At 32.8% G+C, this 20,560-nt stretch overlaps 1 protein-coding gene across 6 annotated transcripts in view; it reads right to left on the bottom strand.

The window, feature by feature from the left end:
- LOC123699578 overlaps positions 1-20,560 on the bottom strand; it is a 159,789-nt gene that overhangs the window by 89,059 nt on the left and 50,170 nt on the right. For 4 of the 6 annotated variants that reach the window (XM_045646559.1, XM_045646555.1, XM_045646556.1 and 1 more), the window contains exons 2-3: positions 19,234-19,297; positions 7,210-7,254 (exon numbers count right to left, since the gene is read on the bottom strand). In XM_045646559.1, coding sequence (XP_045502515.1) covers positions 7,210-7,254; positions 19,234-19,254 — 66 coding nt within the window. In that variant the 5' untranslated portion in view covers positions 19,255-19,297. Of the gene's footprint in view, positions 1-7,209; positions 7,255-19,233; positions 19,298-19,369; positions 19,385-20,560 lie in introns of those variants that run through there. The other 2 variants (XM_045646554.1, XM_045646558.1) reach the window with 2 other exon arrangements.

Raw genomic sequence — 20,560 nt, forward strand, 5'->3', positions numbered from 1 at the left:
TTTAAATCTTTAAAACTACGCAACGGATTTTGTTTTTTTTTAATAGATAGAGTGATTCAAGAAGGATTTAGAATATAATTATTATGTTTTAGACAAAGCGGGCGAAGCCACGGGCGGTAAACTAGTTTCATATATAATCTCTTAACCTAATTATATAAGTCACTAGATAGACGTATAGAGATTAATATTATTATTATATGTAGTTTTTATTTTTATTGAGTAAAATGTTGACGAGCACCACAGAGCGCCAATTAGCACTCAAGCGTCGCACTAACGATAGGTGACAACTTTATCTTTTAATTTTTAATTTTTTTAAGATAAAATCAGAATTAGACGTATTCATTTATATTATACTGATAATGAATTTATTTTTGATAAAAATTATATATATATCGGTAAAATTAGGCAAAGAGAGGTATACTTAATACTTGTTTTACTTTTAGTAAAAAGTTATATTGTGCACGAAAAACATTATGGTATTTATCCGAAAGCCTCAGTATTTATAATATGTATGTTACGTGAAATATTTTAAATCTAGGAATTGAATACAATGGTAGATTTAACAGAAATATTTACTGTAACATACACAAGGAAACATTTACTTTGTACGGCTTGTAATTTACAGGTCAACCTTTGAAAAAGTATTATAATGTAATTAAAAAGTTACAAAGGTGGTACCTACTGAACACGGAAAAAATCTTGTTTCTTTCGCTAATAAATTGTTACAAAAGTAACGCAATTTTTTATTCAATTGCGATATCCCAAAGAAAATTAAATCCAAGAGGAAACAAAACTTTGAATAATTTATTATTTCTGTACAAGTGTGACAAGCCAACTTTTAGGCCATTTCGTTTATACTAGAAACCACGTCTATAACAAATGAAGTGAATACAGATAATATAGAACTAAATATAGTAGATGTAAGTGAAGCTCAAAGCTACAAAATATAAAATATGAGGTGCTATTTTATTAAATAAAAAACAAATTATTCATACACTACAGCTTTCACATTATGGCTTTACTTTAAAAGGTATTGAATATTGAACAGTGATGAATTTTCTTGGAACCTTTCATGTAATTTTCAATCTAGCTACCATTCTTGCCTACAAAGCCTAACAGTATCGGTTAGCACGTCAATATTCTATTACATATTGTTTACGAAGCATATAGGTACATGAGACCACCAATAGATTGGCTTACGGCGTATCTCAGGCCACGATTCATTCAGTCGTGTGACTGACAAAACACTGATCCATGCTTGATTAGGCACCATTCAACGTGAGAGGGTTCAACCCGATACAATCATTCAATCAAACCTATTGAAACGTATGTGAATGTATAGTGAAGCACATAGCTTGTTTATATAACAACAAAAACCACACACCAAAAATTTGTTGGATTTAGCCGCGAACAAAAGCATTGGAAAAGCTTTGTTGTCGTTTTAGTTAATTGAAAATGGATTAAAATGACATTTCGGTGCGTCATGGCTCAATCCATATTATTATTTTTACGTGATGTACCTATAAGTAATTAATTTGATGAAATGGTTTATTTGTTTGCTCGATGGATGAATTAACAATTATGAAAACAAATCATACTATATTTACAAAGTTTGTATTTCTATTTTGCTTTTATAGAGCACTATTATTTATTTTATTGGTATAATAACAAAATAACGATTTTAATGTACATAGTTATTAGCCGATGCTATAAAAGTTAAAAGTTCACATTATTAGGTTTCGTTGTTCTCGTAATAAAAAATGTAAATTGTTTTTGACGTACTTTAGCGGGTGACAACAAAGCGAGGCTGAAAATGAGCCTCCGGGGCTAGACGCGCTAAAATAATAGAAAATGAATCGATACATGTTGGATATACTCATTTCACTCTATACCTTTTAAATTCTGTACAAAAGGTTTTTAATGAAAATGAAGCCTTTAAAATGATTTGTGCAACTGCACTTCTGGTGCGATTTAATACTATAAGACACCAATTATGGGTTATACACATATTTATTATTTAATCATTTTATATTTTTCCGTAATAACCAACAAAATTTCTATTTAAAAACTTGAATTTCACAAACTATTCTGTGGAAAATTGCTACCTTTCGGTATTCGGTTTGGTATTCTGTATTGTTCGACTGCACGAAAAAGCTGTTTAGAAGCGAGCTAATTCTTGTTCAGACTACATAATATGGAGCTTTGTTACTATACGAACGTTTTCATTCAATTTGTCTATAAATCGTCTTTTTTGAAACCATATTTCGGCTTTTAGAGAGGGAAAATAAAAACGATTCACGAATTTTATACCGCGATATATACGTATCAATGTAAACAAGATATCGCTTTGACGTGTAATGTTCATGTTTGTTTATACAACAGTGCACTGCTGTAACTTTATGAAATACACAGTTTTCATAAAACGAACAGATTCGTCCGGCTACGATCGGAATGGAATAAAATTAAACACTGAGGGTTGTCCGTTCCTCGTTTTGATATTTACTCAGCAACGTACACACATCCGCAAATGAGAAATATGCTATTAGGTTATAATTTAACTGGCGGTTTTCCAAAAAAGCTATTTTGTTAACCGAAACCAATGTATAAAAAAAATCTTAAACAAAATTTAAGTTATCACTATCAAAGGAAAATAAAAGTGAATATTATTGACTCGTTTTCTTTTAAAGTAGGTATAATATTAATTTAAAATGCAATCTTCAGAATTTCAGTCTCTTAAGCTGTACATAGTTTAAAATCGATTTCACCTGAGCAGACAAGCAAGAAAGAGAGTTTATAAAAATGACGTAATAAATAGAAGCTTCAACACTTCACTAACTATTATTTTTGTGCTGTTAAATCCGCTAACAAAGAAACTTAACTGATCGAATTGTCAAGAAATGTTTTATGAATAAATTTCCTGCCGGTGATTGGATGTCAGGAAAGTTAAACTAATGGTAATGTCTTAAATTTCTAAGTGCTATTCATGCAGAAATTGTTACCTTGCATACGAAAGTTGAATTAAGGCCCACAGAATACAAATAACTTATGTACGTAAATGTATGGATTTAAAATAGTGTAGTCACACAAAGTAATGTATTTAGGACTGTAAGGATTATTGTGTGTTATATAAAGAAAACAAATGTACATTGAGTAGATTTATGAACATTTGTCTCATAATATTATTTGTCTTATAAGTTCATATACCTAATCCATTCATTATCAACAGAACACTTTTAAAGTAATTTTAAAACTAACAATAAATTGAACGGAATATGATTTTTATACCATAAACCTTCAGCCGGCTTACCGAATCTTTCTTGAAATTCATCCAAAGCACATTCATGTAAGGGCACATATATATATTTTCTCTCAACAATATTTATCCAATATGACATACGTTTATTTAACCTTGCTATTCTTATAATTTGTGAGGGAAACATCTACTTTAATATAATATTAAGTAAGTTCTGGGATTTGTAAATAAAGGGAAAATATGATGTTTTGTTATATTTAATCTCTTTCGAAGCGATGTGGGCGTTCTGGCATGTTGCTAAGTGATTTTTAATAAACAACGATCGCAGACCAAACATAGAAATATTTTATTATTAAATTTCGGGCGATATTCAATTGGAATACTGCCAAAAGGTTTTAGGAGTGAACGGTAAATCATTTTTGTTTTTAAATAATATTTGTGGATTATAGCTCAGAGAACAGTACAGTCAATCTCTGTGACGCTGTGGGGTATGGGGTATATGTTTACATTTCACCTATAATGTTTCACTGATCCTTTTTATGGACAATATATTGTGTTTCCTATATTTTATTTACTTAGAAAGAACCCACCATAGGCTAAAAAGGAGGCTTGTTACAATTTTCTTTCAAGCATGGACGCTCATTCCAATAGTAGTAAATACTTTAACTATCAAATTCATCTTTTAATCATCACCTAACAAGCTAAATACTTTAAAGGGAAATAATTATATTAACTTAATACCACAGTTTAGAAACATCTTTGCACGGGAAGTTTGCCTGAGTCGGTATACAAACAGAGACATCACTAAGAGAGTTTACGTGTTTATTCACTGAGGGTTCTTCCCTGAATGCGTCTACCGCTGCACAGACTATACAGAAATAACTTTATCAAATACAGAGTATACCAAACAAATGGCTAAGTAGTATAGCGCATCTGTGACAGGGTGAAACAGGTTGTTCTATACTTTTTTATATTGAAATATTGTGAAAGTTTGTTAATGTTCTATATTTCTTATATTTTGTAAAACAAGATAGCTCTATTAATTAAAATTTAACTGAGATGAAGGCCTGGTCACATATATTGTGTAATAAAATAAATACCAAAATGTAACATTTCTACAAGCAATATTATAATTAACTGTATACCTACTCTTATTGATTTCAGAATCCTTTCGATCTATTTCCTGCTAAAACATGTCTAGAATATTGATCGCGATCGTTGCAAACCCTCAAAGCTTTGACACTACAATTTAATTAGTATAAACTAGTACTTGGTGGAACAATCCCGCTATCGCAGCGTCCCTTTGTGCGATACTCAAAGGAAATCGTTACAAAGAGTTAAAAATGAGCATAAACAGTTTCTTGGCCATTTCAGAGAATAAGAAATATTTTCTTGAAAGTGGCCAGTCCGGATTTGGGTTTACGGAGTTGCGTGTAGTTCCGCTACATTAAGCAGATGAGAGCCCCTCGGCTGTGCGCTCGCGAGTGAACGCCAAACGACAAATTTAATAACGCTTTATTCGATTTATACTATATATAGAACGTTCAAATCGTCGAGGAAACTCCGTGTACTTTTTAATAATATCGGTCCTGGCAATAAAGACCCTGCGTCGTCAAATTATAAAGTTAATACAGGTTTATATTTGAATGTTTTTTTTCTGTTATATCAAAGAATAACTTTAAAGGATATTAGAAGAGATTGGCTCTATAATTTATAAATTTCGTATTAAATACGAATTCGGTTATGTAGCTCCTATTTTCAAAGGAAAAAACATAGAAACTCAATTTAATCATGTCACAATATACTTCGATATCATTTCCACCCGAATGAGCCGTCTCTACGTCCCATTCAATTACCACAGCCTTGAAATGTAGGTAAATGAATAGACTCTGGTTGTAAGACGTGCCCATGGGACCGAGAGGGACCCTTCTGCCCTGTCACAGGCTGAGGTATTCAAAAGCGATGATGGAATACCGGCGTAGAGAGTGTATTGGGAAGTTCTCTTTACTGTTTTAGCTATAGGTGATATCTATAACGCAAGCTAGACGGCTTCAATGGAGTTTCAATTTCGGTGTGCGAAGCTAATTTGATTTTGTTTCTGCAAGCCAATTAAGAGGAACGACCAATGATTGTGTCTTTTAAGTATAGTTCTATAAATTAAGTGTAACGGGAACCTCTACAAATACTATATTAATAATTAAATAAAATAATTAAATTTGTTATATCAATCTGATCATTTAGCTATAGGTATGTAGAACTTTCATTGATATTAAACATAGTTTGATTTGAAATTCCTTTTTGTATCTAAGCCAAAATAGTAGGTAGATAAATATTAATTTAAATAACTTCAATATTCAAGAAAAATAAAGTAATGGTTATATTCTGAATGAGACAAGTGGCCGGTAGATCCCAAGTTTTAATCGTGAGCCATGTGTGGGCAGAGTCGTTTAGCCTATGTAAGTGGTTGGGAATTTTACAAGGGTCGTATATTTTTAAGGGATGCCTGTATGAGTCTGACCTCTACGGTACATGAAATCACGAAAATATATTGCTTTAAGCATTCAACGTGGAACGCCGGTATTTAATTTTTTTCTAGGTCGAACAAAAATATATAATAGGTTGGTTTTAATTTAAGTTCAATATATTTATTTGTGATTAAAAAAAAATAATTAATGCACAGAATTAATGCGTAATCTTATGTGTAATGTATAAATTGAAGTTTATCAACGAACGATTACGTCAATAACCTAAGCACCAGATTTTATAATAATATCAACAGAATAATTATAATATCACTATCCTATTGTAATAAAAAATAAGTTAGCTATGTTGGGAACGCAGAGTTTTTTAAACGTTCAAAGCAATATTTATCTAAGGCTTCCGTATATTTATCCACGAGATCCACATTGGACGTTTATATCCCATTTCGAAATTATTTGCACTTGAAGGTCTGTGAGGAAATCCAAAGACTACAAATTCTCAACAGAGGCGAATTTCGCGTCCATTCACACGGGCGCGGTATCGAACCCTGCTCTTTGAAAATTATTTCACAAAAGCGAATTTCTGCTTTGGACATAAGTAGGTCGCAATATTTTATAGATTCGTGTCTCATTGAAATGCTTTTTGTTCGGAAGGAGATTTGGATATGGATGAAAACGTTCTAGATTTTCTGTTAGGTAGTATTTTTAACGACTTGTGTGTCTTTTAGTGGTTTTTGATCTTTTCAATGGCATTAAAAGTTATTTAAATTTTGCTTCTTTGATATTATGTAGTTTTGAATATTATTAAGATTTGATAATATTTACTTTGGAAAGAGAGGTAAATTTTTAAAATTTATAAAATATAGATAAATCCACACCGGGTAACAAACCATTGGCAGAGTAGAACAAACCGATAAATTTAACTTCAACAATTGAATCGTCTAATTTTAAAGTAAACAGAACTTGTGTTATAAGCAGTCTCAACTATTTACCAATATAAACCGAACTTCGCAAATAAGAGGCGATAATTTCTAAATTGAATTGTGTATTTGTTTCAAGTGTTGCCAGCTAAAGTGAACCGCAAAAGTTGCGTTGTGTCCGTGCTTCTGACATCCGCTCTTTTATTTTCCAGAGCACGTTTATTTTCTTTTTGAATTTCGCCTTTTGTTTATATTCCTCACGCGCTGTGCGAAACTGGCTGGCTTTAATATCGGTCAATAGATTCTGTGGATATCGAAAACTGTTATAGTTTGTAAGAAAAATATGAAAGTAGTTTGCAATTGATTAGTAATAAAAATTAATGTTTGTTTCTAACGACTGTCAATAATATAAACTTTCTTCATTTGTAGGTACTAAAATGTAGAAAAAAACATTCGCATTTTTGTAAAGGACTGTTACAAAAATGCGAATGTTTTTTTCTACGCATCTCTTCTCTACGTTGCTCTCAATCTCCTTAACGATGATGGTTATAATTACCGTAAAGTTAAATTTCCTCGACTGTTTGCTGGATTGGAATATTACCTGAAAAGAAATAATAAATTAGGCAAGAGTACATCAATAAAGAAACTAAAAAGGCGCATAGAATAGAAAACAATATTGAAAAGAGTGAAATTGGGGCGTAACTTGAAATACTAACACGAACAAAGTCGAACAACAACTAGTGCTCCAAATTCCAATAATCCAAATGTGCCATTAAAAAGGCAAAGCTTTCATTGCATCGCCAATTCACATATGAGAACAAATACAGCTAAACGAGTTGAATAAAATAAGATGTAATTTATGTTAAGTGTACAAGAACGGCTGTTTAAAAACAATTGCTGGACAGCGTTCACTATTTCTTTCGCTTCTTAATGGCTATACATTGTCGAGACGTCCGGCTCGGAAAAACTGTTCCGATTTATGTGCACCTAAAGCAGGTGTATTCTGTACGGTCAGCAAAAACATTCAAGATAAAACATATGTTGCCACTCGTACTAATTCTGACTGGTTTGGCAAATGTAAGCGCGTTGTTTAATAGCTTAATTGTATCAGTTATAGAGTTATATTTTTGTAGTGTATGCGAAATAAGCAGGTGAACACTGTATTTCTTTCGTTCTTGTAACAAATGTCTAATTTTTTACATATATAAAAACGTTCTCTTTACGAAATCACTATTTAATAGTTATTAATCTGGTGTATTAGTATATTAAATGGGTTCCAAGGTTTTATTAAACCACAATTATGTAAGTTCATTGCGCTGTCCAACCTCAAAACACGTAACAGTTCCAACTGTGCAAAACAATGTACATTGTACAATATGATTAGAATAGTTTCGTGTTCATGTACTATTCTATGAGGGCACGACTTTTATTGCAGTTTAAATTGTGAAAGGGAGTGGTCCATTAATCCATCATTGTCGGAGCCCGCTTCCCAGCTACGAGTCTCGCCAACGGCTTTTTACTTCCCGTACCTGGTCTCCATCCTTTCTTGTCAGGAAAATGTAGGTTCTGTTTAAGTCGACTATTCTTTGATATAAAGACAATTGTAACGAGATCCATTGTTCGAAATGTTATTGTATCGACGTAGACGACGCGATCTTGCGATATTAATTGGTATTTGAGATTCCATATTCAGAAGCGAATCGGAAGTCTTAAATATAAAACATTTTCAAGTGATTTTATTTCTTCTCTTGAAAACAACTTCTATATTGAAAGTTTCATAAAGTGCCGCTGTATAGTGTTCAATGTTAAGAAATTGCTTATGGCGGAAGTATTTATTAATTTGTTTCATTCGTGCAACAGTTATAATATTATAAGGTTATTTACATATTAAACTCGAATAAAATTAAATACGACCTCCCATAATCAGTGTTTTAGTACACGTAACAGTATTGGGTACAATAATACGACATTCAAGCCAGTAACCTAATAAAAATATCATAAAATATCCTCGAAGGAGTTGTGATTGTACCAGAATGTTATAAAATACGTTAAGTTCTCAATTTGCCCGCCTCACTGCACGATTGTATACAGATTTCCCAAGTGTGGTGACCACTATATTTAAAAATTCAAGATCACAGTTGGCATTAGACGAGTAGGTAAAAATAATGCAAAGAAATTGTTAGTTTTAAATATTTACGTACATTTAAATGACACGTTACTTTTTGCAAGTGCTGCATTGTAATGTGATGAATTATAATTGATAGCATGAAATATTGTCATGGTTTTTAAATAATAGAGGGCATACTATTGCTATGTTACGTTGACAAAAAATATACTACGCTACGTTGCTACGTTGATTGACTACTACGAGATTACTGCTACGAGAAATATACTTACCTTAGTAATTATAATATCTAGGACCTCCTAGCAATTTATGTGATCCGATGTTTTCAGATAAAAAAATGAAACGTACCTTATATGATCGAATAGTACGATCACGCTAATATTAGTCATATTTCGATAATTCGATATAACATAATTCGATTAGAATACGGGCACAAACAAACAAACAAAAATACTTTATTATGCACTACAGAGAAAAGTACAAGTAAGGACACAATACATTAATTAATAAAAGAGCACAACAGGCGGCATTATTGCTCAGACAGCGATCTCTTCCAGACAACCTGGTGGGCACGGGAATTTTTAAAACAATGTTTACATTTGGATATTTTCAAAAAACTACACAATTATTTAAAGAGTATTCTATAACATTGCTTTAAAATCGCATGGATATATATGACGTAAACACAATGCGAGATCAGTATATACAGCGCCGACATTTTTAGCTATCCTTTGGGAGGACTTCCACGAGTTTCCACACTAAAAATATTTTATGTTGAGTTAATTCGTATGCAATGTATATTTAACTGAAATTCTGTTTTTGTACAATGTTTAAATTCGAATGATCTTGTTTTTTTACAGATATATGAGAGTATGAAGTCAACATAAAATAAATTTTTATTCGTTTTATTATGTTCTTTTACATGGTCCTGTAGCCAAATGTTCAAATCTGTACTGCAACTTGTAACGTGACTTTCACTCCATTTCAACATCACAATCATTATAACCATTAAAACCCCCATTCCATTGTTCCACAGTTCCATACCATCATAAAGGATTGGCAAAAGATCAATGATTGCTCAGCTACAACCTTCGTGAATTGCGACAAGCGCTGTCAGCCTTACAAGCTGTTCATTAGTACTGACAGTATGACGGTTTTTGAGTCAGGAAATTTGAATTCCGAATGTGTTTGTAAAGGGGATTTTTATGCTTTGAGGGCCTTTATGAAGATAGCAATTGTGAATTGCTTAATTATGCTCCTTTTATTGGAGTTGTTAATGCCGATATGTTCTGTTGTTATCCTTTATAACAACAGAACATATCGGCATATCGGTTACGTTTGATTTTACGTGTAAAGCGTACAATTGAAAATGAATAGTTGTTCAACATTAATGTAAATTTATTTGTAGGAGTACTGATATTTACTGTAAATTCTTGGCGACATCGGTCTCACTAAAACTGCACACTAATTCTGCGGTAGAGTCATTTTATATTTACCGAATTCAATAAAATTCAAATACTTTAAATTCAAAACATGTACCTTAATTTTAAGAACAATCTTTTACCAAAGTGAACGTCTCTTACACGGCTCCGTTCCTACCATTAGGCTCAAAGAACAAGCACTACAGAGAGCGATGCATGCTACTGCTTACTTTATTTCTTCCCTTATGTATTTTATTTGTTTCGATTTTTCTCTCTTCTTGCATATAAATTTTATTATCGATTTTTATTATTGTATCGAATTACCTACTAAAGTAAAATTCATATTCTGTTTCAGACAGTATGTCACATTTTTCTTTATTAACATAGAGTTTAATATTAAGTTAATAATAATTGTCCTTTCTCTTACAGAATACCTCGCTGGGACTTCGCCAACAACTGCAATAAAAAGCAGTTGTCGTTTCCTAGTTCGTATGCAATGCAAGCTCATTCAATTCCGCGATAAGCCAAAGATACAGAAATAAGAAGTTAACATTGAACTGTCTAAGCGAATAGCAATACCGAACTACGCCAAGTATTTTGTTTAGAATTTGTTTGTAAAGAAATGTAAGCGACGAGCTAAATAAGCTCTGGCTAATGCAGAACGTACAAAATACAAATTGTTGGTGAGCGCTCGTCGTGCCTGAGTTATTGTTTCGGATACAACAATTGAGCAGAACTCAAATAGCAATTAAATCGAGATTTATACGGAGCATCGAGGAGTACCTGCGAAGTGGACAAAAGTGAACCAAAGAGGAAATGAATGAGAGGGATTCTAATATTCTGGAGCAACATTGGAGCTCTTTGTAACGGGGTAATAAAGGGCATTCTAGGTCTGAAGTGGACCTCGCCGGAAATTTAATCCGACTGAGGGGCCTTTGTTAGCAGAAAATTTTGTCCTTAGATAAATGCCCGTACAAGCAGAGTAGGAGGCGGGATGAATGAACGTTTTCAATTTAATTAAAACACGAGTGAAACGTTATTGTTCACTCAATTGCCTAATTTAATAGCACTCTTATTGCTTTCATAAAACTAGTTTATTGTTCACGGTTGGAGCTCTTCGTAAGAATTCGCGAGAAATACAAGAGATATAATTTGAAGTGAAATATTTATAAATGTCAGGAGCTATGAACTAATTTTCTCTCTTCAATTTATTTACAGCTTTCTTGACAAAGAACGCTTAATATATACGATGTTTTTACATACTTCATAACATCGAGCTTTCGCAATGTATAATAAATATTATTTTGATTAGACGGGGGCTGTAGAAGTTCTAATAGCTTATAGCTAGATTGTTCCCTCGAGTGCTAAACAGCGCTCCCAAGTTGTGAATCCCAAAATCTTTTCAACACGATATTCCTTTCCTTAAAAAATGTGAGTCGGCTTATCATCCCTTAATAATGTAATCGAATTTATTACCGAATCTTTACGTAATTTTGAATAGCAAGCTTACTATCAATACGCGTATTTTATACTTGATGTAAGCGAATATCCATCTTGTCTGTTAAAAACGTGAACTTTACTCATTATGAACTCGTTATGAACCACGCACAACTTTTAGATATGATAAAATACCTTGTTGGTTAGCAAAATACATATATGCATAACATCATATCACATGCCAAATATTATAGGAATAGTTAAATTCAACTTCGTCTGCTATAAGCAAATAAACCAAGCTCTTCAGCTTCATACTCGTTACGTATAGATTTAAGACCTTGAGTATTCATTACACTACGGTAATTGACATCCTTTATAAGTGAGTTGCACTACGCTACATCAGAGGTTCATTTAATCACGTCTGAGGACCGGTCCCATGCACATTCACCAAAGCTAAGATAGAATCAATCTAGGTGTCTTTGAAAGGATACACTGCTAAGTAATTGGATTCATAGCAAGTTGATACAGAACTGTAGCATTGTCCCAAGTGGCCAGCCAGTCCCACGATTGGAGGAACAAGTTGACACACTGGACATCGGCCAACGATGTGTCCCGTCACTCGAGCTAGGGTTGCCAAGTGGACATTAAAGTGTAATTTGAACATAATTAATTATATTGTTAATTAGTATAAAACAGTAATTTAATTGTTTTGATCTTTTTTAAAATTTTGCATTACATCTACATTTGTTTATTTTTTGCAGTTTTATGCATTGTTTCCAAATTATATTTAACTTTCTACGTAGAACTATAAAAAATACATAATACTCGTATATTCTAATAACTTTCAATAAATTGTTTGTATGTTAGAATGCGTATAAAAAAATCATTGATTCATCAGATGCTGAAAATAAATTCGAAAAAAGTCATGGCAACCCTAAAGCATGTGCGGTAACCAGATACTCAATGTATGCAACTAGGTCATGTTTTCATTTACAAAGTGAATTTTTGAACACTACACCAGTCATTTCATGGCGTAATGTGATATTTTTCGTTGGAACGATCACGCTTCAAAATCTGTTTACAAATTAAGCCCCAAAGGAAGATGAAAGCTTTCAGAGGAGAAACTACAATATAACCTTGTAAATGTAAATTTTGTGGTGCACCTGTAATAAAACTAATCAGTAGACAAACATAGCTAATAACTAATTAACACATACCTACGTAGGTACTATGTAGGTAAATTAACAGCCAACAAATCGTAATTCGACACATTAAAGCATTGGAGTTTTATGTCATTTTACTCGGCGCAGTGGCGTATTTAATATTATAAATCGCAAGAAGGCACTTCATTCGAATCATGAAAGCTAGTTTCTTCTGTTTAACTAAGGAAAAAAATGTGATTGCTTGGAATTTCAATTAACTTGAGTGAACAGGAAACGATCCTTGAGTGAAATTTATTACAGTTATGAAAACAACTTATTTAAAATGTGAAATTAAATGCTTTGGCTTTTTTGCTTCATCCCTCACGCTGAGCTTAATTGCGCTGGTGCAATATTTTATTGTTTCGTTTCTTAAACAATTCTCTTGTTCATTTCCTTTATTTTCCCATTTTTGTTGTCCCAAGCGGCGCAACCAGTAACAGAATAACTATAATTTTTTTCAGCTTTAGTATTATAATCATTATTTTGCTAGTCGTGTGATTATTTATATTCTAGTCTCGACATACACACAAATATACTTGATTATTGTATTTTTTTAAGTATTCAATTTCGTATCATAATTGATACATTAATTAATAAATTACAGTGCTACAACGCAACTTACCTATACATTTTTAAACAACTGAAAACAGCCAATAGCCAAACTAAAATGTAATCGAAATTATTTATGTAACTTTTAACGGTCTAACTATTATATTTCATACAGATTTAAAATCTGAAAACTGTGTAAAGATCAAAGAACAGCCGCAATTAAAGGAACCTGACGTATCTAATTTGAGGATGGGTCAAATTTGAAAAGGGTCAAAGTTTGGTACATACAGAGGGTTAGTGTGTTAATGTGTTGTAACTTATAAATCACAATTTGTAATGGGTAAGGGTCAAATTAGGATTCCGTTGTTTTATATACAGAAAAAAAAAACGTAATTTTACCGCTACGCCAAAAGCAAATAAGACTAATTAATCAGCAGCCAGCAATCATAAAGCATCAGCGCAAAATACTTTTTATTTCCACATTCTTTGTATTTGACTTATTTGACATGAACGCGATCAGACCGCCATCAGTTCAATGCTTTCGTGAACTTCATGAATAAAATAACAGACGATTTCACTATTTACACCTGCTTGCATCTGCCGCAATAGAAATTTGCCTCGTAAGACCCCTATTGTAACCGATTCTCTATTCAGACGACAACAAACCGACAAATATAACAAAAAGTTAGTCTTACTGGTGCAGGAAGGAAGCATGATTCCACAGTGCTACCTAGACGTCTCTGTAAAGTTTCACAAAGCGACAATACCGTAGTATCGCCGTGCCAAGATATTATGAAGGACTGAGTAACATTCAGCGGGCATTGGGACACTTTGCACAAAGTTACGAAGCAATAAAACAGTGACAATTTTCTCTTTCTGCAAAATATCTAGAAATACTTCTGTTACGGTGCAACGAAGTTTTTTCGCAGCGCTTGCCAATAGAGTTCCGAAGATAGTTGCAAAACATTTGCAACATTTAATAAAGCGAAAGTACAGCGTATTGTTTTTTTAAGAACTTGTTAGATTTATTTTCCTATCGTGTTTGTGTGTTTTTATCATTGAACCTTGAAGTGTATAACTAAGCTTATTTAATACACAGCTCATGTGTAACTGTTTTATTAGTGGAATATTCTATCTTCATAGAGAAAAATATAATAAAATGCCGACTACAGTCCAACTAAGATAATAAGAATTACAGAATTATAAAGTCATTGCAGTGGTGGCTCAGTGGTGAGACCTCGGACTTCGAATCGATAAGTCCGGGGTTCGAGACCAGGCGAGCGCGCAAGAAATAAATTGATTTTTCAATTTATCTGCGCATGTTGTAACATCACCACTGCTCGAACGGTGAAGGAAAACATCGTGAGGAAACCGACATGTCGAAGAATTAAAAAAAGTTCGACGACATGTGTCATCCGCCAACACGCACTTGGCCAGCGCGGTGGATTATGGCCTGTACCCTCATAGGAGGCCCGTGTCCCAGCAGTGGGAACGTATATGGGCTGATGATGATGATGATGATGAAAGTCATTAAATTGGATTCACATTTCATTATGTTCGCACAAAATGTTAACATGTCTTGTCACGTCGCAGACTAACAAAGATACATATTTCAGATTAGAGAAGTTAGGGGATTGAGGCATTTAACTTTAGTGTGCAAACAATATATTCGTACGATTCTGAGATATAACGCGTAAAATAGTATAATTTTCACAGAGATTATAGCACTACATCACAGAGCCACACAAATTGTGTCGGAGAACGTGACGTGGGTCGGAATCGACCCTCTATATGTGAGCGTTAAACCATAGCAAGCCTCCATTAATAATTTAGGTTAAACCTCTGTGCTGTTACTGTAAACTGTGTCAGTGCTAGAAAACGATTTTACTTTATCATTTTTGCGGATAGAATAGGATGAATGTTTAATTCATTAAACAAAAATTCAACTTTTTACTTGATCACTTCTTTTTTATCTGATAAAGTCCAACAACGCAGCGGCCAGTACATTGCCATTTTAATTTTATTGCAAAATTTTACGAAGTTAAAATTTTCCTTGGTATTAAACATTATCTAGAGTCTAGATTCAATTGAGCTATGACTAATTAGTAATTACGTATTAAATAACTATTTTAGGATCATAAACAGAATAATTCCAATGAGCTCATTAAATAAATTATAGTATGTTTTAAAGATTATATTTTATAAGAGAATTGTCACTATCATTATAACTTTATTACTTTCAGTCTAACGCTTTTATTTAATTTACTTCACAGACTTCATCAAAGTCGGCTTCTTTTACGTGTTATTAAACTAAAAAAATGTGAAATTACTTTTTTACTAAAATAACACTGTCATTGTCATATTGGTTCTAATTAAATGTGATCACTAGGATTATTATTGGCCTTATAAAGAATTTAATTAGCGTGCCCTAGTCAAGGAATCATGTGAAATGAGATAGCTACTTAGAAAGCGAACTCCAACGTAATTAAATTGAAAACAGGTGGGAGCTACGCAAAATGAATCAAAATTAATCTGAAGCAATTTGACAGGACCATGTCGTCAACTTGAAGCATCGTATTAATTAAAAGGCAATGTTTTTAATTAAATAAATTATAAACATAACAAATAATTCCAAAACAGCGCTTTCGCTAATTGATAAAGTTTTGTCAAAGCTTCCTATTTCATATAATTCTGTTTACTTTTTATAATTAGAGCGGATTCCATTAAATCCCTGCTCTCTTATGAATTATGATTATTTATCTGTTAATATATAAATATATTTCATCGTAATTTCTTATAAGTAGAAACAAAAAAAAATTTTACACAAAATAAAACTATCTATAATTTACACGAATTACAAACAAATGTTGAGACTACGATCACTGAAAGTAAATATTTTTAATTGCTTAGCCGAAAATCGTTGTTGACATCGAACAACAGTACAAACATCCCAGTCCTCGCGAGGGGCGAAACTTTGCTTGTTATCAGAAAAATATCGACTCATAATACATCTAGAGCCTTTATAGAAAAAGTTTCGAGGAGTGCACACGGTTTAGTCCTGAATCATTGACTTGGGACGCTCTTTTCTATGACAAACTTTAGCCAGGGATGTAATTCAAGTGCTGTAGATCACTTTTAACGTACAATGTATTATTTCTAGTGGACTTAATAACATCGAATTTGTTCTATATTAAAGCGTTTAATTAAAGAAGTTATAAGTTTCCCACTTGTGTGAACGCTCACTACAATTCTTGTTCGTATCCAAAGATCCTATCAATTTACCTTATTAAGAAGTTTTCTTAATAATTAATTAACTAATTAGTCAAGTACAAACAGGAAATTAAGAATTTCGTCTGAGTTCGGAACACGAAATGTAATGTGAAGAAAAAATATAATGAACAGAATTTTGATTACAGACGTGGGGAATTAAATTATTAAAGGGACGATAAAATTGTAAGCCTTGTTTACACTGACTTCAAAAGTGACTTATAGACGTTAGCAGTGTCCTGCGGGTCTTGAGTCCTTCTTTGTAATAGAGATTTATTGTAAAAGTTTTTCAGCTAAGATTTTATATAGCTAGTAGGTTTACATTTTCATCAAATTTCAATTTTTACGACACATAAAGCTTGTTTCTTCAAGATTCTATTTACGCACAATTAGGATAATATCTAAGTGACATTCCAGTATCACAATGAAAATTCAAAATTGGTTTTCTGTTTCCTTATGTGTTTTCCTATATTATGTTAAAAATTCTGTAATATCATAGTTTTCCCAAAAAAACAAAATAAAATCAGTAAAAAGGTACACAAGAAAGTTTAAAGGCGCCACGTGATTGAGGTTGACAGCTCGTTATTGGCTATTTTCAAAGCTCGTCGCCACGGCAGTTGAATACGAAATACCAAGTGAGCCCTTCGTCAAACCTTAATAACATAAAAGAATGCCGAATCAGGGCACGCCGAATAATGAAAGCTAGGCATAAGAAACTTTACGGTTTGCGCCAAGTCCCTAGTTTATAAACATTATTTTGTTCATCGTGTACGAATGACGTATACCCGTCTTTGTTTTCTTTTTTATGCTGAAAGTTTTTATTACAAGTTTCTGTAGTTTCATGACCAAATTACACGGCCAACATTAGACTATCTTGGTTTATGTAGTCTCAGCTATATATGGATTAACATATAATAAATAATAATCAACACTTTTTAAAACACAAAAAATTATAATAACATGTCCCATTTATGTTTTAAAAATGACTTATCTATTTATACAATTCATTCTATATGTTATCTTTTCCCAAAAGTATTTTTCTTTGTAGTAAAAGTGAGTTACGACGGACGGACATCAATTGTTTTTTCTGTGGAATATGAAACGGCAAGGAATAAAAAGTTGATTTATATTGCGTTGTGTCTGTTTTGTTACTTATGCTAATGTGAAGATAATGTTTTCCTTAAATTAAATTACAGCCTTTATTATAATTGTGTAGAATGGGCAGTTTATAATAAATATGTTTTGTGATATTTAGCACTATTTAGTGACTTTGATTGTCAATAGCTGTATGAAAACCTTCAATTTTTCCTTAGCTATAGCTGGTACACATGTAGGCAAAGTTGGTTATGTTTTTTTTGTAACGCCTTAAGGGTTAAACTGTTTATCGAGGAAGAGATACATCTAAATACTTATTAAAGTAACGCGTGATTTACTGAAAAGTTCTTTTCAGTTTACCAAACCGATATCTAACCATCTTCGAAATACAGGAAACCATATCTGCATCATGATATATACGGAAACAGCATCAGATATTAAAACATTGGATAGCCCGCTAGCGCCATTATCAAACCAATCTTGTTTGACACCCACACTCTCTTAACACTTCCAATATTCCGATACTAAATTGAAAAGTGCTGAGAGCCAGATAGGTCTTCATTCACTGGTTCAGTGTTTCGTGATAAGCCAACTCGCTGTTTCCTCAATGGCCAGTTAAACTCTAGTGGAATATGACTTAAAAGTGTATTTTAGTATAAAAGTTATTTGTTATTTGGACGATAATATGATAGCAGCTGTCGCTAATATCCGTTTTTATACTTTTTATTGCTCATCAGCTTAGGCCTACGCACATAACGGGGATATTAATGGATTGCTCTAAAATCGTTTGGTATGAACGTTTAGTTAAAAATTATACAGTAGATTTTTTATGAATACTTTTATCGTTGATTACTAGGTTACTTTTACTAAAATAGATTTTCATATTTGCTTCTATTTTTAACATTAAATATTTATCACCATACTGTAATTTATTTGCACAGGAAGGTTTTATTAATGAATACGAAATACCACGTGAAATGCATGGAAAGAAATAATAAAAAAATATAAACAATGTAAGTAAATAATATAACATAATATATAGGATATTATCAGTAATTGTAACCTTTCTTATTATTTGTAAAATATAAACTAATCGTAACTTTTAAAATCAAAAATGCATTAAGTTGCCCCCAAACTAGCCAATTTGTAACAGATTTACGAGCGTCAACTTTGAACATATATACAGGTATTCTAGCCAGGTTCAGCTCGTTACGCTTAATGCTCACATAACTGCAAGCGATACAGAGGGTAGCAGACATCGGGCCAATTAGTGAAATATATAATGACGTAAGCTTCATTCAAGATCGCGCCCGTCTTTCCATGCGATTTAATGTTCTGTTTACGAGTGTATCATTTGCCGTGCTTAATTGCCTTTACAATGCACATGTAGAAAATGATTACAGTTTTGTATCGTTTTAAATTACCTAGCATTTGCTAATAGAATATTGTGTATTTTATTAATTTTATCGACTTGCTATTCTTACCGAATTAACAGCAGTCATCATAGCACGAGAGTCGCCGCTCCATCAGTGTTATCGCCGGCCCATTCTGCAACAAACAAATCGCTAATTAGTTAATGACTTTTGCTTTATAAATAGTCGTGAATCATCCGTCATGTACTTAAATGGCCGTCCATCCTCTACGAGCGTCGTTAACGTCACTCGTAAATTGAATCAGTCCAAAAGTAATATCGTAAATGCTTCTGAAAGCGGGTCGGCCTTGTTGACATCTCGTGCCTGCTGACTCAATGCAGTCTCCGGCGACGATCACCCTAAAGATCAAGATGGAAATGAAATATTTTGAAGCGTAATATCCACCTTATGACCGCAGCTTAAGATTGCGAATGAACTGCGGATCGCGGCAATAAGATACGTTTGCGACAAATAGAATAGCTGCGTTCACAGTCAGTAGGGCAAACATCCAAGTCCATTAATAAAATTGAACCAGACGGACATTCTGTGGCACAATATGTGCACGTGTGAGAATAAATAAAGTCGATGGAATGCCGGAATACCATGCAAAGCCAGTGACGGAGGACTTTTGTCGAGGGTCGCGAACCGCAACAAGCCTCATAAACGAAAGGAAAGTACCACATTATTAATGCCACAACTTTAGTACGTATTAAAATTATTATTCAGAGGGACATGAATGAAAATTTTCCATTGCCACTTATGTCTTTATTCAAGTACACATCATTTATCATTATTATTTATGTATCCGTCTCTTAGATATAAATACAATTCAGAGTTTCTATTTGGTATCTATATTTCTACTTTACCCACACATATAGATATATAACGAATAATAAACAAGTATTATAAAGATCAGTGCAATAAAATTGTAGTTAAATGATCAAAGCCAGTATGGAAGACCTTATGATGCTCATAAAAATTATTCCAGTTTCCTATTTAGATCAGAGTCGTTTAATCTATTCATGCTTAAAAATTTCATAAATAATATAACATAACTTTGTAAATATATACACTACTTTATTTTCTTGGTATTTTTTTCTCTCTATTGGTTGGAATTTGGCGTTCGTTCATTGTCATCACGGTTGAATTAGTAATAAATAAAAAAAGAAACATTGAAGTTCATATTTAAAATCCGTCTTAACTTTAGGAACGTATACAAATAATGGATTAAAATGCAACTGCAGCTATTTTGTAAAACAGAGCACCTGGCGCGCGACGCATAAAAAAATATTAACACATCAAAACAAAGACAAAACGTCGGCCGTTATGGAGGCGCTTTCCTCATTTTTATCACTTTCCACGAAAAACTTTAATAAAATGGAGACAGGACGGCGCAGGT

The sequence above is a fragment of the Colias croceus genome, chromosome 18 (genome assembly GCF_905220415.1).
Source record: "Colias croceus chromosome 18, ilColCroc2.1".
NCBI lineage: Eukaryota > Metazoa > Arthropoda > Insecta > Lepidoptera > Pieridae > Colias > Colias croceus.